The following is an 18,488-nucleotide window of genomic DNA, read 5'->3' on the forward strand; positions in this document are numbered from 1 at the left end:
CAGCAGCCATGACTATAGACAGAAAGCATATAAATTTGTGCATATATTCTCAAATATCTATCTATCTATCTATACATTTTGGATCAATTTGTACGTGTGTCTCTATTGAATTGTATGTGTGTGGGTATAGACTGACTGGCAGTCAGTTAATTTCCCTGATTTATCATCGGTGCCGTCAGAATCCCTGCGACGACAAGAGACACAAGGACATTTGGTCGAAAGAGAAGACCTGCGACCGCTTGCCAAAATTCATGGTGATAGGGCCTCAGAAAACCGGTAGGTACCACGGTAACAGCGAGCACATCATCTTAGTCAAATGACGAGAAAGTAATTTTAACTCATATCCTTTTGGCAGAGTGGCTCTGCCTGGATGTCCTAGGTGAAAATCCACCTTAACAAATATGTAACAGACTGTGGATTAATGTGTTGGTTTAATGAACAGATTAAAATAATGGAGGGAGATTAATGAGAAGTATTATCTTCAAATTGACTTGGGTGATTTGCTAATCTAACCCTCACGTGTCTGTCTGTGTCTGTGTGTCTGTGTGTGCGTGTTTTACTATGGTGTCTTCTTTTTCCCTTCAGTTTTTTTTTTTTTTTTAATTCTTTGTAGAGCCGTGTATTGTTTTTAATGCGTGCATCAGAGGGTGAGTGGGAGGAAAAACAATGGCAAGAGAGTCGGGGGATGGCACGAAACAAAAGTCGCTCTTGGTTGAAGTCATTGGAAACCCCATTCTTGCTGATTTGTCGCTCAGGGCGGGCGCCCTAGTAACACGCCCGCAGCAACGTGTTTATTAAAGGCTGCAGCGTAACACTGAGAAACGGAAGCCGTCACTGTAGATGAGCGTGCGTGTGTTTTCCTCACTCTCCATTGTGTCCCTTTTGTGTCCCGATCCCCAGACGACCGGTTTAACATGAATTAATTTCCGAATGAAAGGGAACGGTTCAAAAGGAATTTTGTGGACATAATTCGGTACAGTTGAGAGCAGGAGCTGCGGGTCTTCGCAGAGATGTGAGCGTACCGTGGCGGCTCTCTCGGACACCGTCCTCGACAGTGTAGTGCCACGGCCTTTGTTCTGCTCTTACCGCGCCGCATTTCCAGGTCCGTTTGCATTTAGAGTTAATGGCTCGTGTCTTCAATGGCTGTAGGCCCCTCTCCCTTTTTTGCATTTCCACACCTGTTCTGTTCCTCGTGCTGCTTCACCGTGTTCCGACGCGTGGAGAGGTGCACGCGCCGTGTCACTTGTCTCGATAAGTCTTTGATGGCATAAACCAAGAATCTAACAAGTATCCCGGGAGGATGGAACATGCAGAGATCTCCCAGTTTCTCACTTAAAAGAGACTGCTGTTGTCAAAGAACGTGTTTGTTAGAAAGTGTATCACAGGGCAAAATCATGTAATATCTGAGCTCGTGGTGAAACACAGGAGATTAATTATAAATGGTAGTTTCATGGCGGTACGTGGAAACTTTGAAAGTTTATACTGATGGCAACATGTGGAAAGTTTCAGCGTGTATTAATTTTCCTCAGTTGCTGTTTTATGTGTGGATTTTGTGTTGTGCTGTTTTGTGTTCCACGCTTACGTTAAGAAAAGGAAAAAAAATAGTGAAAGTGACTTTTCAATGTGTGCAGAAATCCATTTGAGCAGACTGTGATTGCTTCAAGTTACAATAATGCAGAATTTGAAAGCACTCCTCTAGTATTATGACTTGTGGTTATGGGGTGTTTCAGGTGGAAATAGGAACAAATAACGAGTGCTTGATTCTTCTCAGTGACACAGCGTTTGTGTCAAAATTGTTCTCGTCCAGCGCTGAGCGAAGCCGAAGGGCTCCTGCTTCCCGAAGGCTGATGTGAGTATTTGTATCATAGCGTGACATTCCTGTAATATCGCCTTCTTTGTAGGAACCACGGCATTGTACCTGTTCCTCATCATGCACCCTTCCATATCGAGCAATTTCCCAAGCGCAAAGACCTTCGAAGAAGTTCAGTTCTTTAACACCAACAACTATCACAAAGGTATTGACTGGTAAGTTGTGCCTTGCTCCATAAATTTACATCTATTTAATTTTCAGACATTTCTCGAACCAAAGCCTGAAGGTTCTCGGTTTTGGCTCCAGTGTCGTGGAATGAGCTGCCTCTCTCCCTCAAAACTGCTGAATCCTTCTCTGGATTCAAGAAGAGTCTCAAAACACATCTCTTTCACACTCACTTCTCTTCATACGTGCAACCTGCTCCACAAACCTTCACTACATTAGCTGTCACGGATTGCTTTGTATTCCCGATCATTTCTACATACAGATTACAATATGTAACGTGTCCCATCAGAAATGGTGGTGTTGGACCAAATGTGTGTGAAAATGGTGTGTCCGCATCTGCATTTCTTGGTCTATTGTTGAAATACGGTTTTGTTTTGTTCTGATTTCTTGCTTTGGAGAAAAGCATCTGCTAAATGGGTCAATGTAAATGTAAGAAGTCTCAGTATATCTTTTTTATTATAATGTTGTGTGTATTCAAATGTGAAATGCCCTGTAATGAGCTGGCATCCAGCCCGCCTCACACCCTGGGCTTCCGGGATAGGGACCGGACCACTACAACCATCGATGATGGATATTTATGTGTGAAAAAAGCAATATTAGCACTTTAAATGAATTTAATGTTCAAATACATTTTCTTATGACGTTTTTATCGACAAATTATGAATTATCATGTAATCCGAACAATTTGCAGACTTGGGACGTTCTGTTAGTGAAAAACACTGTAGAGCAAAGGAGGTAGCTCTGTATAGGTTGTGGAGGAGCAATGATACAGCACCGTGTCATCCATTCTGTAATGTGCTCGATGGCACTTTGAATAGATGGGGAAATATGGCAGGTCGCAGACTGAGACGGGGAGGAAGGAAATGAGCCGTCGTCGGCAGAGCCGTGTTATACTGCAGCTATCAGGCTCAGTCAGGCCTGTCAGGGATCTCAGCTTGGGGGTGCAAAGCCACCGGACCAAGGTCAGCCACCGCCACAGGCCCAAGCGGTACTGTCGACCTCTGCGCGACTCAGCCCGATGCAGCCCGCTGAGCGCTCAGAGCAGCTCCCCGAGGTCCCATTCACCTCAGGTTCCCGTCCCGGGTCGGCCAACCCGAGACCAACCACCTGAGCTTCAGCGACTATAGCTACGGCGCGCTGCCATTTCACTCTGCGGCCCTGTTAAGCCTTGATAGATTGAAACAGGTCTATAAAGGTCGCTTTCCCGAGCCGGCCTTTCGTCACGTTGTGTTGTGGATTAGCATAAAATAACACAGGGGGAGGTTTTAAAATGTCACTGTGCCGCTAATGAGATGGCGATTGGTCATATGTATCAGTGTAGCGGAGCTCCATTTGCAGCTGCACAATTAAACCTTCTGTTAGTTATTGCTGCTCTCGTTCAAGGGAACCATTTATATATTTATTTATTTCAATTATTTACGTATTTGTCACCCCAAATCGGGACGTCATGGCCAGAATGAACATACCAAATGACATTGTACTGGGGTCTATCTGTCAACCATTCCTTATTTACACACTTTCATTGGAGATAATCAATTCAAGTTGTTTTCCATTTTTTTCCCACAGTGCGTGTGCATGATTGATTGGGTGAGGCTATGAATATATTTTTTTCTATTGTTTTCAGAATGCCAGAGCAGACAGGGTCAAGCAATCATATTGGACTTTAGATTAGTTTTTTTGCTTTTTTCCCCCTCAAGGTTTCACACTAGACAGATTTACTTTAACTTCTTACGCCCTTGGCAAGGTAATCGAAGGATAAGCATTCTGGGTCATTTTATATATGCTGTCATTATCTTACGTTATCAGCACCCTACCTTGTGTTAAATTGCGATTTATTTCAGTTTTTTTTCCAACTTGGACACCAGTTGGTTATTTGCAATATTGTTATCCGTAACAAATTGCATCACTTGGATACTACACATATGAGGAGAAGGTCCATATTCAGTGCCAGCAGTGTCTAGTAGTCCAGCTTCTGGCACATTTGCTCATGCTTCCTCTCCGCGCACCCCCATCAAAAAAAAAACAAAAAATTCATAAATTAGAACCAATCAAGCAAAATCTTTTAATCAACTCAACACAAAAATTGTGGTAAAAATGGACAAAGGATGGCGTAGTGGTTGGAACGGTTTCCTTCCACTTGATTGTTGTTTGTTCAAGTTCCACGTCCCTAGTAGCACCCCATAATCAAACACCTATACCTGAGTTGAAATAATAAAAATTACTATAGTTACATAAATGGGCAAATCATGGTCTGTCATGCCTGAAGAAAATCATCAGATGAATGGCTAAACAATTAATAATACATCATTTTAGTAATTAATAATAATCATGATGATTTAGTGTTTCATACAATAAATGAAATTATTTTATTTGTTGTGCAAAAATGTTAAAAGGAATCATCAGATAGTACGCTTGCACAGAGGTGCAATGGTATAGATTAATGCATCTTTGTTTATTTGTCAAATACCCATATTATTAGGGCACGCAGCCTTATATTCCATGCAGTGATGGTAAATCCAGAGATGGTGGATCCAGGAGTCAAGTTCTGATAGAGAAAAGGAACAGGCCCAGAACAGAGCCTTAAGGTACCTTAGTATAGACTGAATATGTTTAGGGTTTTTAAAAATCTTTAAAAATTGTTAAGCAAATTGAGACTGTGGAAAAAGTTGATAGATTCTTTGAAGAGCCTGTTGGCTTCTGATGAAAGAGTACTTTTTGGAGAGTTGAAGTAGGTACATCCAGATATGAGCGAGCAGGAGGTTTTCGGGATGTCCACATTCAATTATGGATGAGTTATTGATGAGTTTCTAGAGAAATGTTACTGAAAATAAAACAGTACTTTGAAGCTTCAAGACAAATTCCTTTGAGTGAACAGACTGCAACCCATCGGGCACAAGTTGTATGTTAATAAAAGATGACTGAAAGGCCAAAAGATTAGAGAAAATGCTTTGGAAAGTGACCTTTGCCATAGGGATGTGAGGGGAGCTTACACTGAGCTAATAAATCTGAGGTCTATGTAGACTTAACACAAGATTGCAAGCAGGAGTGTACGGTAGCCACTGTAAACAACAACCGCTGAAGGACATGAAGTTATTGAGTCATCTGAAAGCACCAAAGGTACTAGTTAAAACTTAAAAGATCGGTCATAGTGATTGGTGCTCCTCATTAGTAAAGTCTTAGGGGTAAAAGGTGGTATTGTTACCTTGCAATAGAAAGGTCCTGGGTTCACATCTTCATGCTATAGCAGACTGAGGAACGTCCTCTGAATTGATATAGTTAAAATTATCCACCTGTATAAAAGAGTAAATCATTGAAACTAGCTTAAATGAACAAATGTAATGTCTAATGTAAATGTAATGCCACTTTGTCAAGTAAATTAATAAACGATAAGAATGTGTATTAGGCTAACGATCTAAATGATGGGTTTGCTCTTGTTTCCTCCCAGTCCAAAGACATCTGTTTCAGATGAACTGGTGACTCAAAATTATCCTTAGTGTGTGAGTGTGTGTTTCTTTGCTGTGCAGTTAAAATGGGTGAATGATTGTAGGGAGTTTACTGTAGTGTATTTAGCACTGTAAGTCACCTTGGACAAAGATGTTAGGTACTAGTTAATACTAGTTAGCAAATTTGTCATAGAGGGGAGACAGTGTACATACATAAAATAAGCATACGGCGCAATAAAGCCAAACTGAATTTAATGATCATGTCTTCATGCTTTCTTGTGAAAAGCATTCCCGTTCCTTTGGAAGTGTTTTTTAACACCTGAGTTAGTTAAACACATGAGTCAAAAGCTTATCGGGATCCTATATGTACACTCGGTGTTCAAGAGCTTTGATTGTCTTTGTTCCTCAGGTACATGGAGTTCTTCCCTGTTCCTTCCAATGTGACTACAGACTTCTTATTTGAGAAAAGTGCCAACTACTTTCCCTCGGAGGAGTCGCCCAAACGGGTGGCAGCTCTGCTACCCAAGGCGAAGATCATCACCCTGCTCATCAACCCGTCGGACCGCGCTTACTCCTGGTACCAGGTGAGAAGGTCCCACCCCTACTGAACGCTCCACTTCCCACAAGGCAGCTTCTTTCAGTCCAAAGGGCAGGATAGCTGTCAGGATGCCTCAACCGTGGATGTTATTGCTCGCAACCCTTGGCGGAGATACAACCAAATGGGTTCTTCCAGGTTGAGTATGTGGCGCTCAGGACTGACGGTGTGTAAGAGGGCAGTGCAGTACATCGTGTCTTCTTCATTTCAGCACACATCTCCTATCTATAGCAGCTTAGAGAAGGATTCCTTGGATGGGAGGCTTTCAGCAGAACGGATCTGACCTTGCTTTCAACTTTCATATTCTGCCTTTTTATCGACCGGCAGCCTCAAAATTCATCAGCTAGAAATGCAAGTGCCTGGATCCACGTGGGGGGAGAAGCAGGGAACGAGTGCATTCCTTCTGGAGCCCCTGGGCAGCATTAAGGTTGCTTTCACTATGTTAAGGCTTAATGGCAGGAAGGCCCAGGGAGGCACACTCACTAAAGAGGTATTTTTCTGAATGATCTCCTATAGGAAGGGTCAGGTCCTAGGCTGGCATTTCCAAAGCGTAGCACGTAGTATTCCCGACTCAAAGTCCTCCTATCATTTCCCTGTGAGGCTTGTTTGATTTTAATTAGATGATTTGTTTCCCATTCTTGAAATGTGTGATGACTAGTAGCTAAAACCGGCTCCGAGAAGCACATCTTTCAACATAAGCGACGTCGCATACGAATGTTTATGACTTCTCTTCCCGTAATTTATGAACGCAATGGCTACACTTTGCGTTATATGCGATTCACGAAAGAAAGAAAGCCACCGGAGGTCAAATCAGGTTTGCTGCGGCGGATGCCTGGCCTAATAAAATATACGTTATGCACATAAATGTGGAGATTAGCGAAGTCACAGCAGATGTGTTTGCAAACTGCGCCATGCCAAGGCATTCGCGTCTCTCCGAGGATTGCGCTAATGCTTTGAGCTGAGTCCCGCTCATGTGGCGCGGAGCCACGCGCTGCAGCCGCGCTCACCGGTGGGGGGGTCCGAGGTGTGACTGCAGAAAGGAGAGAAATCTCATCAACAGCACGTCCTGCGGGCCCCGCGCGCGATTATTACCGCCGAGAGAGGGCCGCACTCACCAAAGCTGTCGCTTTAATTTCCTCCGCTAATAGATGAGGCTTCATCTGAAATGAATTTTATCAGTCCCCTGGAAGTGGGGAAAGGGTGCGGTGTCTGGTGTTAATTGACTTACTGTTCACTTATGATTTTCTGTCCTGATCTTAATTGCGTCCGTCTAAATTAACACCTGTGAGAACTCCCGGGGATGGCAAATGCAAGTCGGTCGGTGACTTTACCGCGTGTTTGGGCTTTGAGTTGTGTTCCGCGTCGTAAAAAAACTCGCTGGAAGACACGGTAAATGTCTATATTGTTGTTTTTATGGCAGAAAGGAGGTTTTATTGGGCATTTTGCCAGCAGTGTGTAAATACGCGACTTTCTCGGACTTTTACGGAAGCCGGTTCTTAATGTTGTGTGACTGAAGATGCTTGCGGTACCATTCAGGAAACAGTTGCTTTTTATGTGTACGTCAAAGCCTGTGGGCAAAGATGGTCTCTTGTAGATGCCTCGCTCTCCCCCCGCAGCACCAGAGGGCCCATGAGGACCACGCAGCTCTTCGATACACTTTCTACGACGTGATCTCAGCGGGACACCACGCGCCGCCGGAGTTGCGCTCCCTGCAGAACCGCTGCCTTGTCCCGGGCCTGTACGCCATCCACCTCGAGCGGTGGCTTACCTACTTCCCCCCTAGTCAGGTGAGATGCACCACCACCTGCTGGAATCCTCCGGAAATACCACACTTATCTGCAGTTTGTTTGTAACACAGCTCCTGTATATTTCAGGCAAGTTTTTGTTCTGATTGTTTTTTTGTAGGGGTAAAGTACCTAGAGGCAGCAGGTAGCGTAATGCATAGAACTGCCGTTTTGCACTGAAAGGACCCAGGTTCAGATCCCATGTCTTGCTGCAGTACCCCTCAGCAAGGTACTTTAGAGTTGTTCTAGTAAAAATACCCAGCTGTACAAATGGGTAAATAACTGCAAGGAGCTTAGAGTAGAAACCTAACACTGTAAGCGGTTTTGAAGAAGAGGACTCACTACGTGAAAAAAATATGGATGGCCCCCACCTGGGACTTGAACCCACTACAAACCCATGTCCTAAGCAGTATATTATCCACTGTCTATCCCACGTGCTGATTTCAATAATTGTAGTAAGAGAGTAAATTCGGTTGCCCAAGGACCATTCATCAGACATGTCTTGGAAATAATCGAAAAGAAAGGCCAGCTGCTAAATGTTACGATGTCTGGGAATTTAGTTTAATACATCAGTTTCTGTGATTCTGCCCTGCTGTTTAATGTGTGCCTCCCTCTGTTCATAGCTTCTCATCATAGACGGCCAGCAGCTCAGGAACGACCCTGCAGCAGTCATGGATGAGGTCCAGAAGTTTTTAGGAGTCTCTCCATATTACAATTACTCTCAGGCCTTGACGTGAGTTATCATTATGGAAATGGGATTATCCTTCATGCCACTGTAATTAAATGGGCTCATTTGCTGGTCTGATTTTTCTTCGCACATTTAATTAAGAGACACTAGGAAACACCGAATACACCCTGTTATAATATTTCCACCTAATGTAATGAATGATGGAGTTTATCGACTACCCAAACAAAGAGGAATCCTCGAACAACAGACAACAGGGCGGAACGATGTATTCATTTCAATTACAACAGGCGAACAAACTTGTCGAGGTCTTACGGTACGCACAGGAATGCATCATCCGAGACAGCTCGAGGAGAGGGAGCGATGGCAGCTGCTCTTTGCCTCTTTAGAAGGTGGTGCAGCACACAGCAATACAGATATCAGATATCAGCTTATCGTACAGTCGGGAAGCTCTTTCGGAGCACGTTGCATCAGGGCAAGGGCCTGCTTGCGCTCTGCGCTGCCGACAGGTCTATCAATCATGTGCCGCAGGCGCGCTGTATTAATATCTCCCTATGCTCGCCTGCTGAGTCTTGTGTGAATGAGGCCTCTCGCGAAGCCGCGCTTGTCGAAGCACGCGGTCAAGGGCACCTTCCCATGCCACCCCCTCTGCTGCAGACTTGGTAAGGGCACGGAACGCAGTGCTTTTCAAAGAACTCAAGAGTTCTGCCTAATAGGCGGCCGAGCGGAGTCCCGTCTGGTAGCTTTTAACTCGAAGCAATTCTCCGCAAAGCGTGAAATTCCACTCTCTGATCTTAACTCTCAGCGCATGGCCGAATGCGAGGTGCCGGAGGCGGCGAAAGTGCGTTCGATGGCCGACTCAGCGATGATGCAATGGGGGTTACGGAGAAGTCGGGGGACTCGAGTGGACACTCGGGTGGCGAGAGACAGAAGAAGCACTCTGCAGGGTGTCACAAGCTCAGGATTTTTTTTAATCAGTTTCTGATCCCGTCAGTTCGCATGCGGATAAAGTCATCGTGGGTTTCCCTTTTTTTCCAGGTTTGATCCTCAGAAGGGATTTTGGTGTCAGCTGCTTGAGGGAGGAAAGACGAAATGTCTGGGGAAGAGCAAAGGGCGAAAGTATCCCTCCATGGACACCGAGGTACATTACTTTCTTTTTACATCACATTTCGCTAAGCTCTCTGCCTCTGGATCACGTTCCCATAGCTTTAATCAACAGAATGAGAGAGGCCTTATGTTTTAACCATCACATAGCTCTGCTCTGGTCTCCAGGCACGGGATCTGGCGTACAATGCTCCAATCTTACGAATAAGATATTTTGAGCGTTAGTTAGCGGCGTGTGCCGTACATTGCATACGCATCAACGAACCATAATTTGTTTCCCTCTCGTTCAGCAGTGAGCAACTGTTAAACTGTGACTCATTCCGAAGGATCATTTGCGTTCATACGAGAAATAAAAAGGCAGTTCAGTGTGGATGGAAGCAGATCATTGACGCGCTGCCTGATGATAATGCCCTGTTACTGTTTTTTCCCCATCGCACCATGTGTTTAACAGTGTGTTCTATCGGTTTCGGCGTCGAGGGGCAGATTTGCTAAGGCAGCTAAAGGGCACGCTGGAAATCACGCAGATGTTTAGTGGATTGCAGACATAAAGCATTTTCCAACTTTTGGGGAATTTACTACAGTGAGCTGTGCGAAAGGGCATGAAGAACTCATTTGAATATTCCTCCAAATCATTCTGGGAACTGGGGAATGTGAAAGACCTGTAAGGCCATGAGCACTTTTCACAGGAGCTGTAATGTAGATAGGATCATCCTTTCGACTACGGAGAATGAGAAAATTATCTTTCAACAGTTCCTTTAGAAGTGTGAATTCATAAGTGACTAAAAGTCTATTCGTATTAATGTCTTTTAGCAGAAGTATAAATTGAGAAAGAATTCCTTACAGATCTTTCTCGGTAAGGTGGCATACTTCCTTTGAACATAAGCACAGGCCTAAATATAAAAATCAATAGAATATATCTGTAACAATAACTGAATTGCTTTTGTTGGGTTTATGTGTCTTTGTGATTTAAGGAGGCAAAAAATCCAACTGGAAAAATAAACTGACCCGGTTTGTATGGTGTTGTACTCGTATTAACAGCTAGGTGTTGCGAACAAGCAGACATTCGGCATCCTCCAAATAAACGGACTCAAAAGCCGTTAGGGAGCATCAGTGGGAATTGTAATTAAAGAGAACTTTTTAATTGCGGATATTTCGTACGCACCCGCAGTCATCGTTTAGACGGTCCACTAAAATCTAAGCTGTAATTTGGCACTCGGCAGTAAAAGCGAGCCACGTATTGTAAAGGAGGATTTAGAATTTAAAAGGTTTTCTCGAGTTTATTGATTAGTGGGAGTTCACTCCTCCACTGTGTACTGAGGAAAACAGGGCCAAAGCACTTCAGTACTAATTAAGTGATTTCCTCCTCGGTCAAATTGAATTCCCCTCTCTGGCAACAGAAGGTCCTAATAGCCCCCTCTGACTATTTTACGACCAAATGTAGCTGTGTGCCGGCCTCGTACATAATGATTCTTCTGTCGCCACATGTTGCGCAAGATAAATGACTTTCGGAAATGTAACGAAACGCAATAACGGCCAATATGATTTTTTTATTATTTTACCGGCGACGTCACTGTGGCCTTGCAGTAGACTGAGAAAATTTAATTGTGTGATTATACTTGGGCCGGTGACTTTGATTGCTGTAATTGCGGCATCCATGTAGCGTTGCAAGCTTTCTGGATAACTACGCCCGCCGCCGACGACGAGAGAGCAACCATCAAAAAGTTATAAGCCAGCCTCATTGATTAGAGGTTCTCAGTGGATGTAATCACCCCGAGGAGGGAAGGAAAATAGGTGGAATAGCACTTCTTTTTCGGGAGCGTTTCGGTACACAAAGCTGTGGGCATCTTCAGCAGACAAATCGTGTTTCTCTCGACGTTGCAGTTATTCGGAAATGCCAGAAACACATCTAAGGTTTTTGCGATATCTTGGTAGATAGTACCCTACATTTTTCAGAAGCAGGTTAATGTGTAATTTACCACAAAAAAAAAACTGTGGTACACAAACATTATGCTTAACAAATAAAACACAACATAAATAACGTGGATATCAACGGCTATTTGGCTGTAACACCTCCAATGCCCATTTATTTTTGCTTTCCTTACAACTTTCCTTTCTGTAGTTAAAATTGTACCTGCAGTCAGTATAATAAAACTGTTTTTGCCTACTGATTTTCTGTCCAAAATATGCATGTGTTTTGCAAATAATGAAACATTCGTTATAATCATTATTATGGCCACGCTGAAGGTGTCCCCAGTTAGTTTGGCCGTGGTGTTCTTTCGTTATTCACTTGCACGTTTTTTTTTTTCTTTCTCAACTATATACCATCACCGTTTCAGCAGGACAGTGTGATTTTTCTCTTCTGATTAAAAACCTAGACTGAGCCTCATACGGCTCAGCTACTTTCCAGCCTGTTATTCTGAATCTTTCCGACTTTTGACAGTCTTCCAATGTGACATTTTGCCATCACGATGTCGGAAACTCCCCGAGGACGCGAGCATCTGGCAGAAAATCAAACAAGGGGGGTAGTTACAACCTAATTATGAGGAGTCATATTGCCTCTCGACTCAAGCCCCCCCAAGCCCAAAATGACTATAGATAGGGATCAGTCCCAGGACACGGCAATCTCATCCAATGCATAAATCACAGCTCTCGGGCAGGCCAGCCCGCTCTCTGCAGGGCCGCCGCAATGAGAGATTCTGTAGGGCTTCTGGAGGAATGACCACAGGGACCCCCAGCTATCCGCTCAGATCCGTGGCCTTTCGGCGAGGAGACGACAGGCACCAGCAGCTAGATAAGCCAGCTGAGACTTTTGCCGGTGTGCTGTCGATTGCCCCCGCATCTTGGCCTGGCCTCCGCGCTGCCAGTAATTACAATGCGCTTCCGCTCCAGCAACAGGAGACAGAAGGGAGGCTCAACTGGGTCACGGGGAAAGTGCTGTTTTCCGGATGTTACCGCCAATCCCTGCCGCCCCAACCAGTTCTCTCTCGCGATGTTCATTGTTCATTGTCATGGTTACTCGTTTACCCAGCAGTGCAGATTGAAGTGAAGGGCGACAGCTTGAAAGGCTCTTTCGCAAACAGATTTTCAGTACATTATTTGTGTGCATGCATTTGTGGTCACAAAATTGCTAAATGAGAAAGAGCCATCCATCCATCCATACATCCATCTATCCACCTGCTCTACTTATACAGCAGAACAATGAGGTAGGATGGAGCCCAGCCACTGGAGTTACTTCAAAGATGTGTGCTGCGGTTTCAACTTTTGTATTTTTATTTTTTTTCCTTTGCAGTCTAGGGCCTTCCTGTCAAGGTACTACAAAGACCACAACGTGGAGCTCTCCAAGTTACTGCACCGTCTGGGCCAGCCGCTGCCCGCCTGGCTCCGGGAGGAGCTGCAGAAAGTCAGATAGCGAGAGTGCCACCCGGGCAGAGGACTCCATTCGTCACAGGCGCTGCAGCAGGCCTCTAAAGCACCTGCCAAAAGCAAACAACAAACAAACAAACAAACGAAACAAAACGAAACCACCCCGCCCTGGACTTTGAGCACCTCTTCAGGAGAACAAATCCCTGTTTTAATATTTCCATGTGCTGGCATGTGGTGTCACGAGTACAGAAACCTGTGGGGAGAAGATAAGGTGTGTCGCCTGTGGGGGTCCTAGGAGGGGGGGGGTGGAGAAGGATGAGCGTGGCGGTGCTGGGAGTTGGGGAGTTGGGCGCAGGGCCCGCTCGGTGGGAGAGGGCCGATTCCCGAGGAGGGTGCACACTGGCGATGGCGGCGGTGGCCTTTTTTAGTTATGGTTCCAGTGCAGTGCTGGCAAGCTGTCTGGTTTCCGCGGTGATAATTTGCACTAAGTTCCGTTCCACGCCTCACTCACCGAGTGTTTCGAGTTGTACGTATGGAAAGAAAAATGGTGAAGACACAGGCACACACACCCACGCACACACGCACACACGTACCAGTGCTTGTAAGTAGTTCATATGGGTGTAGGAGGAGTAAACAATGGCAGGGGACTCCGCCTCGGATGCTGGGAGACGGGCGACCGCCGCTGGTTGGACACAAAGCCGTCCTGGACGTCACCTGCCAGGAAGTCCTTCTCCGCAGAACATCCAGATAGAGGGGCACCCGTTTGCGTTTGTCCCGCTTTGCTGTGAAAACAGACGCATCGCATGGACTGCACATTTAGTATCCTCGGCGAGTGCCGTAGCTGACACTGGTCTCACAAGCGACCCCCAGGAGAGCGAGAGCGAAATCCCTCTAAGCCTCCCGCACCACAAAGCCCGCTTCTTCGGGCACTTCAGGCTGCCCTCATTCTGCAGTCGGAATGGATCTCGCGGGTGGAGAGCGTCCTTCACGGCGGCTCCGGGGGGCTCCGTGAAATATCCGTGTCCGTCACCTATTTTGCATAGATGTACGACCTGTATAAAGACTTACCTTGGTGAACTCACGTGAACTCAGGGAATTCTGAGTGTCCCGACACAAGCGTTCTCTCGTTTCTTTTCAAAGACACCTATTTATTTGTGGTTCAGTGTCTTATCGGCATGTGGACAATCATTTCAATGGATCTAGAGGACTTCATGAAGCCAATGAAATGACAGTTCTAAGGAAGAACTATATATAACCCTCATCAGTGAATCGTCCCTCTGACACCGTTGACATTGTTCCTCTGGACTTGCTGTACGTCACGCACAATCGCTTTTCTCAATGAGCACTGGAAATTTTCACCGAGGTTTCGTTGCCGCAGTCTAGCCGGTGGGTGTCCCTCAAGTCAGTCGTCGAGATTGTTGTGGTTTTGTGGTCCAAACTCGGAGCAGGGAGGGAAAGAATACAAGGTGGGGTTTTTTTCAATATTTTTTTTTTTTGTTTTTAAATTTTTATTTTTGTTTAATTATTCCTCTTCCCCAGTGGCACAAGGCAGAGAATTTATGTACAGAAAATTCTAAGAATTCTACAAATTGGAGACACTTTGTGTATTTCAGTTGCCAGTTTAGCCTTAGCGTTGCTTTCTCAACAGCAGCATATTTTGCTGGTTGGTTTACTTGTATTTTTTGTTAATAATTGCCTCAATTTTGTGTGTAATTGCTTCGAAAGAGTGGATGTATATTCAATAAACACTGAACTGGTTAATGTTTTAGTAAACTGCTCTGTTCGGAGGGTCTTGTTTTACCTGAGTAGCTCGCTCGATTAGGGCGGCGTTCGCATGCGTTCACGTGGCCGCGAACTGGGACCTTGGCGGTTCCGCTTCCGTTCCGGGTGCGACAGGGTCAACCATGCGGTTAAAACATCGGTCAAAGAGGAACTCTTGAGAAGAACATGTTGGCATGTCAGAAGTGACACGCTGAAGACGCTTTGACAGAGACCATAGTCAACTGGAACCCCAAACTAACACGAGACCCCTGCCAAACAAAACGTTGCCTTTATTTCAGACTATAAGCCATTACTTTAAACTCTCAAAAAGCCTGTGAATATTTTGTCTTGCAGATTCTGAACGTTCACATGGAGTGCATACACTGCGTAATAGATTAGTTAATTGACAGTGATTCAGATGACAAAATAACATGAGCACATTCATTGCAAAAGTGAACATGGCAATGGATCGGTATTGTGAGGTTTGAAATGCGTGAATTCGGAGATGTTTCTCACAGAGGTATCACGAAGACCTTAGGAGGCAATGAAAGACACGTGTGTGATGTCCAGACGTCCGTCTTTGTTTACCGGTAAATAAATATCCGGAGCTCACATTCCGGTCGCATCAAATCACGCAAATCCCATGGAAATGTCTGAGTCATTACAGTGAAACATGGGTTAATTTACACCTTATATCTGCAAAAGGTTTTCAAGGCTGTACCTCATTAATGAACTGAAATTAAAAATTGAAAGAAAAAAAGACATATGTAGTTTTTTGTGCATCTGAATGCATCGGTCAGGTACGTTTAAAGGGGATGCCTAAATAACACTTTGCCAAAAGGACATAAGCAGATAAACGTCCAATTAATAGTGTATTAAAAATTGTTGAAACATTTGCAGGGGGGTGGATTAGCAGCAGTTAAGGAAATAGAACAGATGGTCTCAAGTTTGTCTCCCAGTATCAAGGAGACCCCTTGATACCGCTTCATAAGAACCTTACATTAAAATATTGAGAAAAATAATTTTGTATTTACATATATATATGCATATGCATATAGAGCCAGCTAAATAAACTCCATGTACCTGTTTCTGTAGAACTATAATGCCGTGTTTACTGGCCTCAGTCATGCTTCCCTAATTCCAACCTTTGTTCCCCTCACATAAGATTTAATATTAATTAATGTCCAAAACAGCTCTGTGTTTTAGAGCAGTTCTGCTTAATTGACTCAAACATTTACTTTCCCAAAGCATTCGCAATGAGGAGAAATTATTCATAAATGGCCACGAAGGCCTGCGCAATGGATTTAATAAATTGTGTTCTGTGTTATTAAACTCCAATGTGGTGCACAAAAAAAAAAAAAAAATGTTTATTTTTATTCGGCTCAATCCCCGCAGAGCCTTTTTGTGGAAAGAATTGGTTTCTAAAAGGTGGTAATACCAGATGGCAGTACATACAGTGGGCTTATTTCAGGGCTTATTTTAAAGCTGGAGGATTTCTCGGAACCACCTGTCATAGTGGATGGGCACGGCGCCTGTTGTTCGGAGCGCCCCGGACCGCTCTCTCATGTGCGAGTTCTGCGGCCGAAAAATCCCCCGCCTTCCTCGGGAATTATTCATTCCGCGCGCCGAGGACCTGTCCTTTATTGAGGAATAGGGGTCACACAGTCGGACTAGGATGCAGAGGACTCATATTCCGGGAGGCCCGCTGCCTCGGCGCTCTTCGCCGAACTGTTTACTTGGACTGATTTAGTGTACATGGAGTGTAATTCAGTTCCCCTCCTGAAGCATGCCTCCACAGGAAATGAGAAAGACAATCAAATTATAGTTTGTATTTTCCATGCCACCTGCCCTCGTTTTACCATGAATATGTAAATCTTTGAATAGCTACCAGTCATTTATTAACTTAGGGGGCACTTTCCTCCGAAGCTGTTGTGTATGTTATGCATACAATGTTAGGTATACTATACCCAGCAATTTACAGTGCTTTACCCTTTTATGTGGGAAGGTATTTTTACTGTACCTTGATCAAGGCTACAGCTGGAGGTGGGATTCAAACCCTGGTTCTTCAACTGTTAATGAATGGCTTTAGCTATGAGCTGGTAGCATAGTATTTGCAGTTGCTGCTTTTGAACCGAAAGATTATGGGTTTGAATCCCACCTCCTGCTGTAGCACCCTTGAGCAAAATACTTATCCAAATTGCTCCAGTGAAATTACCCAGCTGTGTAAATGGATGACTAATTGCAGTGAGATTAACGTTGTAATTCCCTTTGGAGAAAAGTGTCGGATAACTCTAACCACTATGCTACTTAGTGCCCCTTATACTATGCATTTATTCTTATATAATATGAAATAATAATATGTATTATTCTAGTTAATTGCATAAAAATATGGATTTATTTCTTTAATATCATTAACTTGCCTTATTGTTTTTGTGAATCAAGTACACGTCGTTCAATATGATTCCTGCGGGTGCCAGTTCAGAATTGTTACTGATGTTGTATTACGCCCATAAAAATGGGAGCTCGGGAATAATATAACAAGGGTGCATTTCTGCTGTGTGCTGGAAATGTGTAAGATGTGATGGCAGCTGGCACACACACACCCACACACACACACACACGCGCTCGCGCGCGCGAGCACACGCCATGCGGGATTGCAGGTGATTGCGTACACGGTGCTGGCCTACTGTTGCTCAAAACAAAGAATTACAGTCGTATACGAGAAATCTACGCTGTTTGTTGGGGCCGATGAAGGATTTTCTTTTTGTGATGATTTGTTTTTATTCTGGGTTCACGAGATTGGCACCGCATGTGCGATGGTATCATACTGCCCTCTACTGTTGGGCACCATGGCCTCCGAGTGCCACTGCAGTGATTTCTGCAGCTCAGTTTCTGCTGCCTGGCACTGATGGGTGTCATTTTATATATGCACTCTAATATGTGCTTTTTTAATGCTGTTATAATTATTTCATGGTTGTTATAAATGTGTGATTGTAAAACTCACCGGGACACTGTTCGTTCTTCTATAATTTGTTCATTTTATTGTGTCTGTGATCTACTGTTCGTTTTATCTTTTAATGGCCCACATCTTCACGCGCGTGGCGTTCAGGGAATTTCAGTAACAGATTTTACCACAGCGCTGTATTTACTTCACAGGTTCCTACTAACAGAGCAGCAGTGGGTAGAATAGCGGTTAGTGCTCCAGTCTTACACCCAAAGGACCCCTGTTTGACTGCCACCGGGAGTCAAGCAGCATGGGGTCCTGGGTTCGAATCACACCTCCTACTCTCGTTCCCTTTTAAGGTGCTTACCTTGAATTGATCGATTACCCTGCTGTATAAATGGGTTAATCTCTGTATGTACCTTAAAGCTGTAAGTTGTTTTGGAGAAACGTGTCAATGCTGAATAAAGGAATAAATGTAAATGTGACCTGCAGTCATCTGAAGGCCATTAATGCCATCCCGCTGTGTCCTGCAGCAATCAGAGCATATGTACGTGGAGGGAAACGTTGGATCTACTTTGTGGTTGTGCTGAATGGCTGAATATGTTCCACAACAGCAAAGCGAGGTAAGGTTTTTGCACTACCGTTCCAGTCTCTGACAGTATAGTAAAGATGGTTATATAAAAGAGCAACCAGCCCAGTACATTGCAAACACACACACACACACACATTTTCAGAACCGCTTATCCCGTACGGGGTCACGGGGAACCGGAGCCT

General features: G+C 44.5%; 1 protein-coding gene across 1 annotated transcript in view; it reads left to right on the top strand.

The window, feature by feature from the left end:
- ndst3 (N-deacetylase/N-sulfotransferase (heparan glucosaminyl) 3) overlaps positions 1-14,644 on the top strand; it is a 74,576-nt gene extending 59,932 nt beyond the window's left edge. Inside the window, exons 8-14 of the mRNA XM_018735639.2 lie at positions 180-276; positions 1,902-2,025; positions 5,888-6,062; positions 7,690-7,860; positions 8,481-8,590; positions 9,581-9,683; positions 12,936-14,644. Of these exons, the coding sequence (XP_018591155.1) occupies positions 180-276; positions 1,902-2,025; positions 5,888-6,062; positions 7,690-7,860; positions 8,481-8,590; positions 9,581-9,683; positions 12,936-13,055 (900 nt within the window). The 3' untranslated portion in view covers positions 13,056-14,644. The remainder of the gene's footprint in view (positions 1-179; positions 277-1,901; positions 2,026-5,887; positions 6,063-7,689; positions 7,861-8,480; positions 8,591-9,580; positions 9,684-12,935) is intronic.
- Positions 14,645-18,488: the final 3,844 nt, after the last annotated feature.

The sequence above is a fragment of the Scleropages formosus genome, chromosome 16, assembly GCF_900964775.1.
Source record: "Scleropages formosus chromosome 16, fSclFor1.1, whole genome shotgun sequence".
In the NCBI taxonomy this organism is placed as follows: domain Eukaryota; kingdom Metazoa; phylum Chordata; class Actinopteri; order Osteoglossiformes; family Osteoglossidae; genus Scleropages; species Scleropages formosus.